This window comes from Macaca nemestrina, chromosome 7 (assembly GCF_043159975.1).
Source record: "Macaca nemestrina isolate mMacNem1 chromosome 7, mMacNem.hap1, whole genome shotgun sequence".
NCBI classification, from domain to species: domain Eukaryota; kingdom Metazoa; phylum Chordata; class Mammalia; order Primates; family Cercopithecidae; genus Macaca; species Macaca nemestrina.
In genome coordinates, this window is record NC_092131.1 from 103,580,831 (window position 1) to 103,596,048 (window position 15,218).

The 15,218-nt window shown below is 45.0% G+C and overlaps 1 protein-coding gene across 11 annotated transcripts in view; it reads left to right on the forward strand.

The window, feature by feature from the left end:
- Positions 1-15,218, forward strand: part of LOC105488353 (neurotrophic receptor tyrosine kinase 3) — a 495,170-nt gene that overhangs the window by 79,748 nt on the left and 400,204 nt on the right. The window contains exon 1 of one of the 11 annotated variants that reach the window (XM_071100729.1): positions 2,200-2,647. The exons of the other annotated variants lie outside the window; for them this stretch is intronic. Within the exon in view, the coding sequence (XP_070956830.1) occupies positions 2,463-2,647 (185 nt within the window). The 5' untranslated portion in view covers positions 2,200-2,462. Of the gene's footprint in view, positions 1-2,199; positions 2,648-15,218 lie in introns of those variants that run through there. 11 annotated transcript variants of the gene reach the window in all.

Sequence of the window (15,218 nt, forward strand, 5' to 3'; positions counted from 1 at the left end):
TCATTCCCACATTGGAGTTTTTGTCCCTATTTACCCATCTGACCCAGACAGATACCCTGCTCTGGATCTTGGCATGGCTGGCCCCTTTTCATCATTCACTCAAATTCTACTTTCTTAGCAAGGCCTCCTCTGACTGCTCAAACTTTGTGGCCTTCCTTCTCCTTACAAATATATCACATTTTATTCCATCATGTGGCTTAATCATTTCCTTTGCCTTTATTACTAGTGATCATCTGCAAGTATCTCATTCAGCTATTTGTTTAAGAGTTGATACTCTGTCTCCTGCACTGGAATGTAAACTTCCATGGAGCCAGAACTTTTACCTGTTGTATCTCCAGCACTGAGAACAATGCCTGTCATATGCCAAGTGATCAGTAGCGATTTGTTGCATGTACAAGTGACTCTAGTCTGACTTGATCATTTTCTGGATGACAAGAGGGATGTCTTGAGTTGAGAAGAATTCTGACCAAGATCCCCATTTGTAAGAGCTGAGCCAGGACTAGAATCTGGGCCTTCGTACCCTCTGTGTGGCATTCCTCCCATCATATTTATCCTGTCTACTTTCCTTGGGTCTTATCTAGCCAGAGATCCTCAGACTTCTATGTATGGCAGAAACCATTGTAGCCCTGTTTAAAAGAAGAGACATATGGACTGGGCGCAGTGGCTCTTGCCTATACTCCTAGCACTTTGGGAGGCCGAGACATGTGGATCATGAGGTCAAGAGATCAAGACCATCCTGGCCAACATGGTGAAACCCCATCTCTACTAAAAATACAAAAATTAGCTGGGCTTGGTGGCACGTGCCTGTAGTCCCAGCTACTTGGGAGGCTGAGGCAGGAGAATCGCTTGAACCTGGGAGGCAGAGGTTGCAGTGAGCTGAAATTGGTCCACTGGACTCCAGCCTGGTGACCCAGCAAGACTCTGTCTCAAGGAAAAAAAAAAAAAAAAAAAGAAGGGCATATAGGCAAATATTACATGAAAATCACTTTTATTATTGGAATGTACAACTATAAATAGTAAAGAATCATATCACATTATCACCCTGCTGAGGTGTGATGCAAAAATGTACAATGTAGCTTTCTTCTCATTCAGTTCTTCTTGCTCAGAACTTCTATCAAACCTCCTGCTTAAGCTATTGCCTCTAACCCACCCTCATCACTAATTCAGTTATTTCGATAAATAGTTGAGAGTATGTGCTCTTGAACCACATGGCCTGATATTTGATTCTGGCTTTATCACATATGTCTGTATATCTTGGGCAAGTTACCTAACATATCTGTGCCTTAATCTCCTCTTTTGGAAAATGGGAGTAATATGGTTGTTAGCAAGATTAAATGAATTAATGTATATGAAGCATTGAGGAGAATGTCTGGCCCATAACAAGAACCCAATATATGTGACAGTAACCCTCTTGGTACGCAGCTGGATAGTATGCACTGAAGTATCCATCAAGTCTTCTATGTTTTTCCCCAAAGTGCTTCATGCTGCAGAAGATTTATCAGTAGACAAGATGTGGTTCCTGTCCTCAAAGCTTACCATTTATTTAGGGAACACGGGACCTTGACAGAGTCAGGACAGGGGTTTCTAGTTTTTCAAAAATCTTTTGAGAATGGGATGAAAGCTATAGACTTTCTCCTCATAAAAAGCCAATACACACATACATATACCATCTCTTGGAAATTTTTAGGGGCTTGCAGACTTCCCTTGGATTCTGGATTAAGAACCTTTTCCAAAGACGTCCTGGAGAGAAGTGTGTGGTGGCTGGGATGCATGATTTGCACCTGGTAGGCCTAGGCCATTAAAGGAAATATGATTCCAGATGAGACTGGGCATGTTCAGGGTCCTATGTCTGTAGACATAGTGTTCTATAGCACTGTGGGATAACTATGGTTAACAATAATGTGTAGTTCCAAATAGCTGGAAGGAGGATACTGAATGTCCCCAACACAAAGAAATGCTAAATGTTTGAGATGATGGGTATACTAATTACACTGATCTGATCACTATACAGTATATGTATTGAAACTTCACTGTGTACCCCATAAATATGTACAATGATCCTATGACAATTACAAAAGTGAAATTAAAAAGAATATGATTCCAGATGTGACATATGACACTTATGCCATGTTCTCATGGGCATAAAAGAATGCCTTCATAGCTTATAATCTCCTATGATTAAGACAAGTTAGGAATATATTGGTTATGGGGTTTCTCTTGGAGGTGATGAAAATATTCTAAAATTGATCATCATCTAAAATGGATATTCTAAAATTGACCAATTTGATTCTGAAATTGATCATTATCATGATGAAAATATTATAAAATTGATCATCAGTATACTAAAGTTGATTCACAACTCTGTGAATATATGAAAAACTTTTGAATTGTACATTTAAGTGGTTGAATTGTGTATATCTCTCTATCTCTCTCTCTCTTTCTCTCTCTCTCTCTATCTTTCTATGTCTATCCTGTGTTTCTTCTTAGAATATGCTTTCAGAGTCTGTGTGGGGCCTACTATGTCTCTTTTTCTCTGCTGTGGGGCAAAGGATGTTACTGTTCCAGATGGAGGCTGCTTCATTAGCTGGAGTCTTGTTGGGAAGATGATGGGAGCAAAGTCACAGCTGACCTTCTGGGGACATGTAGCGTAAGAGAGAAATAAACTTTTATTGTGGCTAAAAAATAGAAAGAAAATATAAACCAGGAATGACAGAGACTGTAATTAGTGTATGGAGTAGACAGGCTACTGGAGGTGCATGAAACTTGGTGTCTAAGCTATTACCCGATTCTTTTCTCTCCTACTCAAGACAGGGTCTCAGAACACAGATGAGAGAGATGTCATTACAGGGATAGCTTTGAACCTCCTCTAATTTAAGTATCAGGAAGTAAATGGTAAGTGAGTGGTGATTCTTCATCAGCGGCTATGGGTTGTTGGTGACACAGCTCGCACCTTTGACACACTGCACAGACGGCTGACATTCTCCAGGGACTTCCAGCACGAGGCAGTGGAGGAGCTGCTGGAGGGCTCTGAGCAGGGCTGCTGACCCAAGATGGGCAGGAGTGACTGGGCAGCCTTATGGAGCAGGTGATAGCTGGCCCGGCTTTGGAGGAAAGCGGGCTTGGGTTGGTGGACAGCTAGCTTATGGCACAGGGCTGCAGCTTACCATGGGGTGTGCACAGCTGTTTCCCCCTGTACTTTCTGTTGGAGCTGTTTGGACATGTGCTCATGGGTACAGGCCACTGAGCCTGTCTATCAGGTATACTGAAAAAATTGCCAAGGGAACAGCATTCGGAAATGGAGTCATTTGTCCATGGAACAGGATTTTCACAGAGTGAATGATGTGGGAGGCTTGAGTCAGGACTATATGCAGTGGTGTGTCTAGGTATAGGCCAGGAGGAAAGATGCTGGGCTTTGGGTTCACAAGAGTATATGGGAGGGGCTGGAGGGGATGGCTGTCAATCATTAGAGGTATTTTTTGGCTACAGCAGGGCTAGGTGACCACATCTTGCACATCCCTTTGGCTCTTTCTTGGTCTTATGCTGTGACCTTGGATAAGCTGTGTAACCCATTTGGTCTGTTTTCACATCTCAAACATGAGACAGTGTTATAAGTGGTCCAATCCTGACCTCATAGCATTTTGGGAAATTCTTCCTGGAAGAAAGGTTGCATCTGGGACACAGCTGGGGCCACTGAGGGACAGGGACAGAGGAAATCTGTTGTCTATTTATTTTGGTTTTGCTCACTTTATTCTACTCCTCCATCTCACCTCCTTGGAGGGGCAGTCATTCCAATGCAGTGAGTTCCAGGGACATAACGTAAGTGAAGCACTGATTATAGACCAAGCATTCCTCTATGCACTTTGTATGTCAGTTCATGCTCATAATAGCAAGTGGACATCATTGTTGTCCCCATTTTACAGATGGGCAATTTGAGGCACAGAGAGGTTGAGTGACTTGCTTAAGGTTTCCTACCTTCTAAGTGGCAGAGCCAGAAACCAACTCCAGGTTGCTTGCCTCTAGAGCTCCAGAGCCTCCGCTCTACCATCTCTTGACCAAGGCCAACTCAGGTCATCCTTGGCTGTTTTCAGTTCAGGAACCCAGCTGGAGAAGAGAGGGAGTAGGCTTCAGAGCAGCACTCCTCAAAATGAAGGGCAGATGGAGGGGAAGGCCCACAGGAGACCACGAAGGGAGTGCCTGAAACCATGTCCTTCTTTGCACCTGGTTGCTAGCAGGGTCTGGGTGAATGGGCAATGCCCCTTAGCCTACTGGCTGGCACTCGGGAGGGCCATTAGCAGATGATTACACAGAGTGAGTGTTTAGCATAGAGAATGGAGCCTGATGATCGAGCAGGTGGAGATGAATCACGCTGTGATATGTTGATGCAGGAGTGGCAGATTTCTATTTTCCCCATTTCCAGGGAGCATGGGGCTACACCAGTCCTGGATATCTTTGGCCCATTTCAGGCAGGATTATGACTGTAGGTGGCACACCCTGTTATAGAATGGGAAAGAAGGGGATGTGGGCCAGATTAGATAAGGTCCAAGGCTCTGTCTGCTCTAACATCCTGAAATTTTGTGCCTATGTATGCAACTTCAACACCTGACACCTCCTAGTACAATCAAGCAATGCTATTTCTGAAGGTGTGCCTGGTCCCCGCATTCTTTCCATATCCCAGCCCCTATGGCACATGATAACACTGAGTAGAGCCTTTATTGTCCTCTTTTAAATGGATCCTCCCTGCTTTTATTGAACCCCAAATGTGTTATTGAACCCTAAATGTGTTTTGCACCACAGAATTGACCAAGCTTCAGATTTTCAACGGATATTTCTTAGTTTCTACTCTTGTATCTGCTCCCTCCAAAGAAAGTGAATTCCCAGTCTCCTCATACCATTAGTCTCCTGGGTGCCTACCTCTTCTGAGGCCCTGTAAAGGAATTGCTCCTTGTTCTCTCATGAGGCAGGTGGCAAACTTCCTAAATTGAATTTCCTTTTCCTTGTCTGCTTGTGTCTCTCCTCCAGACGCCCTGTGGTCCTGAGATTACTTATGTCTCCCAAGCCCCAATTATTTCTTTCTGTTCACTTTGTTTGTGGACCACATTCTGATTCACCCAGGGCCAGATAATGTGGCCACATGCCTCACCTGCTGGCCCACTGCATGTTTGTGATATGTACTTTGCAATTCTTAGTCGAAAATCCTAACCTCTTCTTGGAGACTGTGTTCTTTCTGATTTCAGGTATCTCAGTTCTCTAGAATCCCCTGGACTGAACCTTAAGAATTTTCTTATAACCCTGTCAGCTGTTGCCTTTCAAAAACTCAGTGTAACGCTGAGTAAACATTCTGGCCTCTGGGCTGTGCATCTCCTAACCTTGGGGATTAGACACTGTGCTCATATTTTCCATCCTTGATTATTCTCAGTAGATTTTATTTTCTTTTTCCCCTCTTCCCTAAGGCTTCATTACCTCCCATTTATTCACATCTCTTTTCTTCATTTTTCTTGTTAAGGACAGATTTAGAAAATGAGTTTAGTCTCTTGGCTATTTTAGAGTCATCATTAATTTCTGTTCCTCTTCATTCCTTAGCAGACTAACAGCTTTGTGTCTCTTTCTCCCTTGTTTCCTCTTAATGGGTCTTTGAAAGTCTCTTTTCTTCCTGGGTTAGCCCCTTTGCCTTTTGGGGCTTGCCTTGGGCCCAAGAGGCCTCTGCCCTTTCTGGGTGGTCTTCTAGGTGATGCAGCCACTGCGATTGTTCTGGGTTTAAAGGGTATTGGGTCTCCCAGAGGGAATAAGCCATGCACTACCTCTGGCCGACTTCATGCAAGCTGCAGATGGGGTCTCCCAAGATGCACCTTGAAACCCATATGAGGGGTCCAGGCGAGGCCTGAAATACGCCTGTGGAAAGGTATGACCCTCTCAATGATGTGTGTGCTCCATGGGGGCAAAGACTAGGTCTCCTTAAGTCCTGTTTTCTCAATGTAAAATTTGTATTTGGAGAACAAATGACCGACTGAACAAATTACTGAGGGAGGGGGAGAATGAAGAAGGGAAAACACCACACATTTTGAAGGTGGGCAGACTAGGCTGTGAACCCAAGTTTGACTTTGCCAACTCTTTCACTTTGCATTCTTGGCCAAGGAGCTGAGCTTCTGTGTCTTTCCTAGAACACAAGGAAATAATTCCCACCTCGCAGGGCTTTGGGTGAGGATTAAAGGAGTGAACATAAAGCACCTTTCTCAGTGGCTGCACATGGTAGGTATTCAGTAAATGGCACGTCCCACACCCTTAGAAGCTATTTTAGAAACTTGATCCTTACTAAAGGTGTTCAGAAGCCCAAGCTTGAAGCCCCTGGGTTTGAGGCGTCTTTGGGATTCTGTCCCCTGTATGTGAGGAGAGCAGAAGTTAAAGGGGAAAGGGAGTTACAGAGCTGGGGTGGGGATCTGGCTGGAGTCCCCCAGCAGAGACCCTCCATGTCTTCTATGGCAGCCTCAACACACACGCACACTTGCCAGCTCATCAGTGTATTGCTGTTACCAAGAGGGAGCTTTGTCAGTGTATTACTGTTATTCTCAATGAGGAAATTGAGATAGAAAAAAGGGCTGCAGTGACCTGGAGCCAGTCCTGTGGGGAGATTTAAGAGCTAAAGTTAGAGCATGGCTTGCTGGTTCTTAAGCCTCCATTGCAGCCCACTTCAGCCTTGAGTCCCTCTCCCTTCCTCTGACAGCTGTTTCTCTTTGAATCTGGTCATCTCTCCACCTCAGGTTTTACATCTGCATTTCTTTAATGTGGTTGCCTTTGGCTTTTTCCGTGATTGTGAAGCCTTCACTCAGGATAACTCCCATCCTATTTGCATCTGGAGGGCCAGTTTATACAAAGAGAGGGGTTGAATTCTCTAGAGGGTCTGGGGTGTAAGGCACCATTGAGGGCCACCTGCCTCTCTCTGTAACAAGGTGACCTGGCTAGATGGGACTACATCTGTCTTGCTAGAACTGAGGCTTTGCTGACCATCAGAGTTGACTGGGGTTGGGCTTAGGGGAGTCATCTCAGTTCATTTCAGAACTGACTTTACAGAATGATGAGGGCCAGGGAATCCTCAGGGACCCTACAATTGGCCTGTTGGGACCCTGACCCAGAGCCCACGCCCTGAGAGGGTGGTGGTCTGTTTCTTCTACTGCCCTGGTGATGGTCAACATGTTGTTATGGAACATAGAAAGAGTGCAGACCTATTCTCTTTAGATGGTGCACAGGTGACCTCCTCCTCTCTCTATCTGTTTCCTCATCTATAAAATGGGTCCAAAACTGTTGCCTGTACATCCCCCTACAGGGTTATTGTGAGGACAGAGTGAACAATGTTGAGAAAGGACTTTGACAAACATAGAACCTGAGTACCCAATAGGGTGCTCAGGGGATGTTGTGTCCTGTGATCGATGCTCTGGGTATGGGCTATATTGGGTTGTCGAGTCTTTTTGCCAGACTCCTGGGGGTTGGGTGCCAAAGAGCAGAGGCTGCTGTGGGATGTGGTGAGGGAATCTCACCAAAGCACTGGAATCCGGGAAAACTTGATGAAAGGACTTTATCCTCTTGGGTTTTACTAAAAATGGAGACCAAGAAAAAAATGCATCCTGGTCTCAGTTTGAAGATCAAGTTATGAAGATCTTGTGAAGTATGTTGCTGATGCAAATTATGTCAACCTCATTGCCTGAAACAAGCATTCCCCCTGCCCTTGAAGCTGGTAGGTAATCCTTGATTTTTTGTGCTTTAGAGTCCTACAAAGTCCACTCACAATGGCCCTTGGGGTCCTGTGGGGCTTTTCTGAGACATGAATGCATTAATACCATCCAGGAACATCTGTTGAGGATCTTCTCTGCCTCGGGAGAATTCATGCAAATTCTCTTAATTCATGCAAAGGTGAATTAAGTTTAGGTCTTTGGCTTCAGTGGGATAGTCTAGGGGTGGGAGAGGGAGACAGCATGTAGAGATGGTTATTATACAGTGTGATGAGGACTTGGGGGCTCCCTGGGAGCATTTAGCACAGGTGGGGGATGCATATTTGGGGATAGGGAGGATTCCAGCAAGAAAGGTTTCCAGGCCACCTGAAACCTGAGGGTGAGTGTGAGTCAGCAGCTGAAAGAGGCTTTCTGGGGACATGGGTGATGATTGTGTCAGGTAAAGGGAAACATGTGCTGCATGTCCAGAGGCCTGGCAGTGAAAGAGAGAGCCTGGTATGTTTGCAGGGCCTAGGCCTGTGGGACCCACTAGACCTGGAACCAGACTGACAAGGTGACTCCCCACCATGCTCCCCTGTGGCCCCAAAGTCGGTGTACTGAAGGTTTAGAATCTTTGCTTCCAGGTACCCTGTCTCCCAGCATGGCCCTGTGACCTGAGATCTCTCTCACTGAGGCAGCAGAGTGATTCATGTTAGGGCAGAAGGGGGTTCAGGGCTGCAGAAAGACAAGGCTCTCTCCCTGTGTGCCTCATTTGCTGCCAACTACAGGTATCTGATGCCTCTATGGCTCCTTCCAGAGGGGCATCTTGGTGCTTCCTCCACAAAGGCCCCAACCCCTCTTACATACAAGTGTCCTAAGGATCACAGCATCCTAAGAGGTCTCCCTTGAACTATCTGCCATACTTCGACCCATTCTACATTTTTTTTCCATGCATTCTGCAAGGAACTGATTAAACATTGAAATCTCATCCTCTTAAATGTGCCTCTGATGTTCTTAGGATATGAACCAAACTCCCTGCCTTAGTCTACTGGGTGAGTGTGAGGCAGTCCCATGCAGAAACCTAGATGAGGTCTGGGTGTGGGACCAGCCTCGAGACCAGTTCCAGCATCTCCCTGAATGTCCTCCAGGGCTCTCTGCTCAAGCCACACTGGGCTTCCCTCGATACCCCTGTGTGCCATGCCACCTCTAGCTCATGGCCTTTGCCTGTGCTGTTCCCTCAACTTGGAATATTTTCATACAGCCTCTGACTCGCTTTAGTTAATGTCTATTCCTCTTTCAGGTTTCAGCACAAGGGTCAAGTGCACAGATCCAAAGGCCAAAGACATCCAGTGAGTTGGCCTGAACTACATGGCAGTAGAAAGTAGGCTGCTGCCTTTTAGAGACAACAGGCATCTCCTGATGCTTGTTGAACCTGAGTCCACACTGTGCTGTTGCCTCTCAGTAGCAGGTGCCTGCTCCATAGGGGAATTAAGGGAGATGACCCCCAAGTCTTCCCCCAGGAGTAAAAGGGCACCTTGGTTCTCTTGTCCTTACTACATCTGGCAAGTCCAGCTGTGTCCCTGAGGCGGGCAGCTCACTCCCTGCAGGAGGCAGTGGGGCTCCCCTCCCTGTGCCAGCTGTCCATTTGCAGCTCAGGAACTTTCCCTGATGCCAGCAAGGGTGGTGTTTGCAAAGAGCAACCATGTGCTCCTTATTTATTGTGTGGAAAAGAAAACAAATTAAGCTCTTGTAATTATACAGTCAGACATGGTCTTAAATAAAGCTTAAGCAGTCAAACTCCATTTAGAATATTAATAATTGCCTTTCGCAGCCCTGATCCCCAGCAGCTTTCTCTCTTTCTACTCCTCCCTTCCCTTCCCATCCATCTCCACTCTTCTTCTCCCCTGGCTCCCTCATTGGTGCAGACCTCTGCTTGGCCCTCAGAAATCTCTGGAAGACCCGCTGGCAGTGACTAGGTATGCTTGAGAGCCCCTGTTGGACTTTTCAGAGATCACTAGTGGCATTTATTAAGTGATTTCACAGTCATGGGGTTGTGCTAGAGTATTCTTGTCCTGCCCCTGCCTCCCTTATTTTGGTTAATCTATGAGAAGTTGCATAATATTATGATTGAAGACACAAGTTTTGCATCAGTCAGAACTGGGCTCTGTTCCTTCTTTGACTGCTGACCAGCTGTGAGACCTTGGTCAAGTCATCTAATCTTTTTGAGCTGATTCTTCCCTCTGGTAAGAAAATCATCTCCCTCATAGGCTTGTTTTAAGACTTGGATGAGATAATGCATTTGAAGTTTTGGCACACAGCAAGTTTCTTACAAATATTAGGCCTTTCATTTACTATAACTCTAGATCATACCTCATATCAGAATTTTATGGAGTTTCTTATTTTAACTTTTCTGGATTCAAACATTTATTGATGTGCCCAGAGCCTGCAGGTACGTATTAGGTCTCCCAAAGCGTCTGTGAAGTGAAATGGATGCACCTGCCTGGGGCTGGCAGGAGGATCTGGAGTCGGGGTGGTCAGTAATACCGTGTGATGTGTTGTTCTGATGGTTCACTGACATGCCTCCCTCACGACTAATGACCAATTCTCTGAGCAACAGGCTATCTTAATCATTGCAGCTATAGTGCTTTACATACCACATCTCAAAATACCATCTTATTTAATATGCTGTAATAAGATGAAGTAACTAGCAATTACCATCATCCCTGTTTTACTAGTGAAGAATCTGAGAGCATGCATTGCTCAAGGCCACACAGCTAGAAGTAGTAGAGTAGGAGCTGGGACCCAGGTCTCAGACTTGCTCAAGTTCTAGCTCTTTTTTTGCTATGCTGGGCTGTTTCCTATGCCAGTGCCAACACCTGGGAGGAGACTCACCTGGTTTCTGGACCTCAGAGTCATGATGCTCCTTCAAGACTTAGTATGAATCAGTCAGTCACCACCTTACTGTCTCTTTTAGTTTCCTTTCCTGTGACATGGAAAATGCGCAGCAGCACTGGTTTTACTTGTGATACGATGGTAATTGGGTCATTGCCAGAAACTAACTTGAAAGTAGTTTGGAAACACTGAAAGATGGTTAGGTTCAAAATCTCTATTAGGTGATTATATGGATAATACCGTAAAGGGCCTTGTTCAATGCAGGTAACAGGTGCTTTGGAAATGCTAGCCACAGGATTCAGGAAGGACATGGGTCTTAAGTTTGTCCTTGGAGGAATTTTTGAAGTATTATACAGAAAGAGGGGAGAAAACTCATGGAATGTACATACAAGCAAGCAGGAAACAAAGTGAAGAGAAATAGAGAAGAAATATTTATTGTGTTAAGTTCTGTGTTAGGTGTTGTTCCAACAGTAATCCTGTTGGAATAGCTGGTATTTTTCCCATTTTACACATGAGGACTCTGGGGCTCAGAGAGGTTATGTAATTTGCTCAAGGTCACACAGCTACTGAAGAGATTTATTCATATCTATAAATGTCTGGTCCAGAGCTCATGTTCTTTCTGTTGTAACTGATATAAAGACCAGATCACCTCTCTGAGGGAGTTCAGGAGTCCGGTGTTCCCAAATGAATATTTAAAAATTGTTTCTTCTTGGGAGAGAAACTGATGCTACCATTTTTGCTTACTCAACTCCCAGCCTCCGTGGTTCCCTCTCTGGGGGTTCAGCACCATGGCCAGAGCCCAGGGAGCCCTCCCTTTCTTCCTGGGCGGTGAGCTATGAACAGCGCCCCAGACAGAAGCTCCCAGGCCCTGGTCCCAGTCTTACCTTCCCCTAGCATTGTCACAGCTGCTGGTGGGTTGACCTGTGTCCTTAAGCAAATGCCACTGCCTTGGCACAAGCAAAGAGTCAGGTGCATGTGGTGGACAGGTGGCCTGTGCTGTGTTTGCCAGCCCTCCTGCTGGGATCTAGACCCAGATGTAAACAGTAGAGGGAGTGCCCCTTCCATTCTGCCTTCCAGAGGCCCAGTCTAGAGTGTATGAGGATTGTGATTTATGACTTTGATTACCCTGCATTGAGGAATTATCTACGGCTGTAGGATTCCAAAGGATTCTGAGCAGGAACAGGATTCTTTCTTCCAGGTCAGAGTTCCCAAGGTCAGGTCTGTTCTGTTACTGTTGAATGGGGCCTGGAGCAAGTAGATTTGTCATGTGCTTTCTCACAGGAATAGACAAAGTGGGCCAAATGGTGAGAGAAGCACAGCAGAGCTGTCTGAGTTATGATGTGGGTGGGTTTGTCCCCTAGAATGATGTGATTTTTTCATTCTTAGAAGGTTTTCACCTGCATAGTATAAAACCAAGTCCCCAGCTGGAGATCAAGACAACTTCTTGCTTATGCGCATGTGCACATACACACACACACATACACACACACTCAGGTGAACACATGCCAAGTGTCATGCCAAGGGTGTGGATTTTGGGATTAGGCACATGGACTCAGGCCCTGTGGTAACACTACCAGCTTTGTGACCTTGAACTAGCTACCTCACCTCTGAGCTAGCTTGGATCAGCTCATGGATTATTGGATCCCTTATCTGTCAATGAGAGTAAATCATTATAATAATATGGGCCATAAAATGTTGTTGGGAATATTCAATGGACAAATATCTTTAAAGCACATAGTGATTAGCTCCTAATAAGCATGCAGTAAACGTTACTTACGATTTTGATTTCTCAGAAAATGATTTCTGTATCCCAATTTTCTTTAGTTTATTGGTAATGACTATGGAAAAGTCCTTATAGCAAGGAAAAATGATTAGCAAGTTAATTAATTGTTTGCACTTATGTTCGGATATCAAGGTTTTAAATTAAGTTTAGGTCAGCCGTAGCAGTAGTGCGGGTCTAAGAAATAATGAGTTGAGTTTGGCACCCTGTTCAATGCAAGACTTAGGAAAATCGAGCCATTCAGTGAAATTTACCAGTGTGCTTTTATTTAACAATGATTGTGATCAAGGTGTAAGTCATTCCTTCCACTTTGCACAAAGAACTATAAGCAGAAACACAGTTCACAAGTCCTAATGCTAGTGATTATTCCTGAGAGTGCCAGCCTTTGGCCAGGCCCACGCATCCATGTGCTCTTTTATTCATTTGCTTCCCACTTGTTTCTCAAGTCTCAATTCAAATTGCATTGTTTCTATGCCCTCCTCAACTCAGTTCATATTAAATCCCCAGCTCCTTGAGAATCTACATGAAACCAAGTGGGATGGGGGTTGACTCTGTATACTCAATATGAGAAAAGAATTCTTATATTGTCTCTTCCTTGAGTAAGTCTACTTGGACACTACCAGATCTCTTCAGGAGAGAGGCCATGGAGTGTAGGCATGAACACTACATTTCCCGAACATTTTGCAGAATTGGGCAACAGAGGCCAAAAAACTGTGCATAGTATAAATTACAGAAAATGGTGGTGTAATGACATTGTTGGTGAATAAATTAAAGCCCTGAGTCATAAGGCCAGTAACAGAGAGGGAGCAGAGAAGTTTAATTAAAAGGAGAAAAGAGATGTTTTTAGCTGACACTGGAAGTGAGACACAGGTTGGGGCAGAGTGGGTAGAGAGGGCAGCTCAGAAGAGAGGACGTGGATATTGCTGGCAGTCAAGGAAGGGAAGAAATGAGGCCAGTACTTCTGAAGCTAAGGAGGAGAGAGAGGGACAATGGGGAGAATCTTAGTGGACACAAAACAACATGGGCTTTGGCAGTAAAGATAGCTGTCATATGTACTCTGCAGACACAGAATAAGCTGGATGGAAGAGTTCTGATGAAGACAGATGAGATCCTGGAGAATAAGGAGTAAAATCAGAGGTGAACTGGATCTCCTTGGAGTCACAGCATTCTGGAGATTGTTCTCCAGTGTCATTTGTATCTGCAGCTGGCTTTTCTTATAAATACTCTTTGACTTATCCTTTGTAGGAATGAGAAGTAACCCAAGACATTTGGGGCGAGAGTGCTTATCTTGGGCCAGGGGGCGTGAGTAAGGCTGTGGCCAGCCTGGCTGCAGCCCACCACCATGTGGGTCCAGCAAGGGGTCAAGACCATGGGGGAAAATTCAAAGTCTAAGCCAGAAGCAATCCTTTCTGGACAAGAGTTCTTCCCTGGATTCCTCTGGAAACAGAGTAAATGAGCAAATTTTTATGGGGAGCTGCCTTTTTCACCCATACACCCAGCACACCCACATTTCCCAGCACAGTATAAGTACGTAATTAGTGTTGAATGATTGCATGAGCAGAGATGCCTTTTAAGATAGAGAAAGCAAAATGGCACTAAAGCTGACTTGGTTTAGAGCATTTGCTCCTCTCTTTTGTTCACTGCTGTGAAGTGATACCCAGATGGACGCACGGCACATAGTAGGATCTCAGTAAATAACACATTGTCCAAAGTGGGACACTTTGGAGAATGGAAGGGAAACTAACCTGATGAAATTCCAGGATAATAGATGTGAGCTGGGACTGTTTGGGCAGACCGGAATGTGTGGTCACTTGTCACCAGTACTTGATACAATGAATTAGTCTTGTATCCTTGGAACTATCTAAAAAAGAATGAAGGTCCTGCCTCCTGGCCACATTACCTCCATTTATGCTTGGGCTCATTCAATAAACATCTACTAAGCACCTGCTCTGTACCAGGTATCTTGCTAGGCATCAAGGACACAACTAGAGGGAAAAGCTGTGGTTTTACTCCAGGATTCCCTCCATTCAAGAGGCAGCTAGACTTTTGAGAGATACATGATTTGACAGTGTGACCAGTGCTGAGCTAAACAGATGGATGAAATACTCTGGGAGCACGTGAGTGGGGAAAACCAGTCATCTGGAGGTGGTGGTCAGGGAAGGCTTCTCAGAGGAGGGATATATCAGTAAGTCATGGAAGATCGAGACCATCCTGGCTAACACGGTGAAACCCCACATCTACTAAAAAAAAAAAAATACAAAAAATTAGCCGGGCATGGTGTTGGGTGCCTGTAGTCCCAGCCACTCAGGAAGATGAGGTAGGAGAATGGCGTGAACCCGGGAGCCCCTGCACTCCAGCCTGGGCGACAGAGTGAGACTCCATCTCAAAAAAAAAAAAAAAAAAAAAAAAAAAAAAAGAAAAAAAGAAAAAAGAAAAAGAATTTGCCAGCCATTCTGGGAGAAGACCGAATGTCAAGGACAATTGTCCAGGGCACAGGGCTCATTATAGATCAGCTCAACAACGCCAGGCTGCTGGATGCTGGGAAATATTGTTGTGACTAAGACAAATGAACCATTAACCCCATAGATAATATGAATTGCTTGCTACCAGATATAATAGTATATAGACCATTGGGGCTGTGATGGGGGAATTTCTGTATGAGTTGGGAACCTGGAGGAGGGGCACCTACCCTACATGGAGTGGTGTCCTTTCTAGATGCTGACATTGGCCCCTAAGGAGAGATAGGAGGTAGGGAGAGAGCCATCCAGATACTCAGGTGGACTGGAAAGAGAAGGTTTTGTGTGCCCTTTTTATACCAAGGGTATGGGGTACCTCTCACTCTTTTG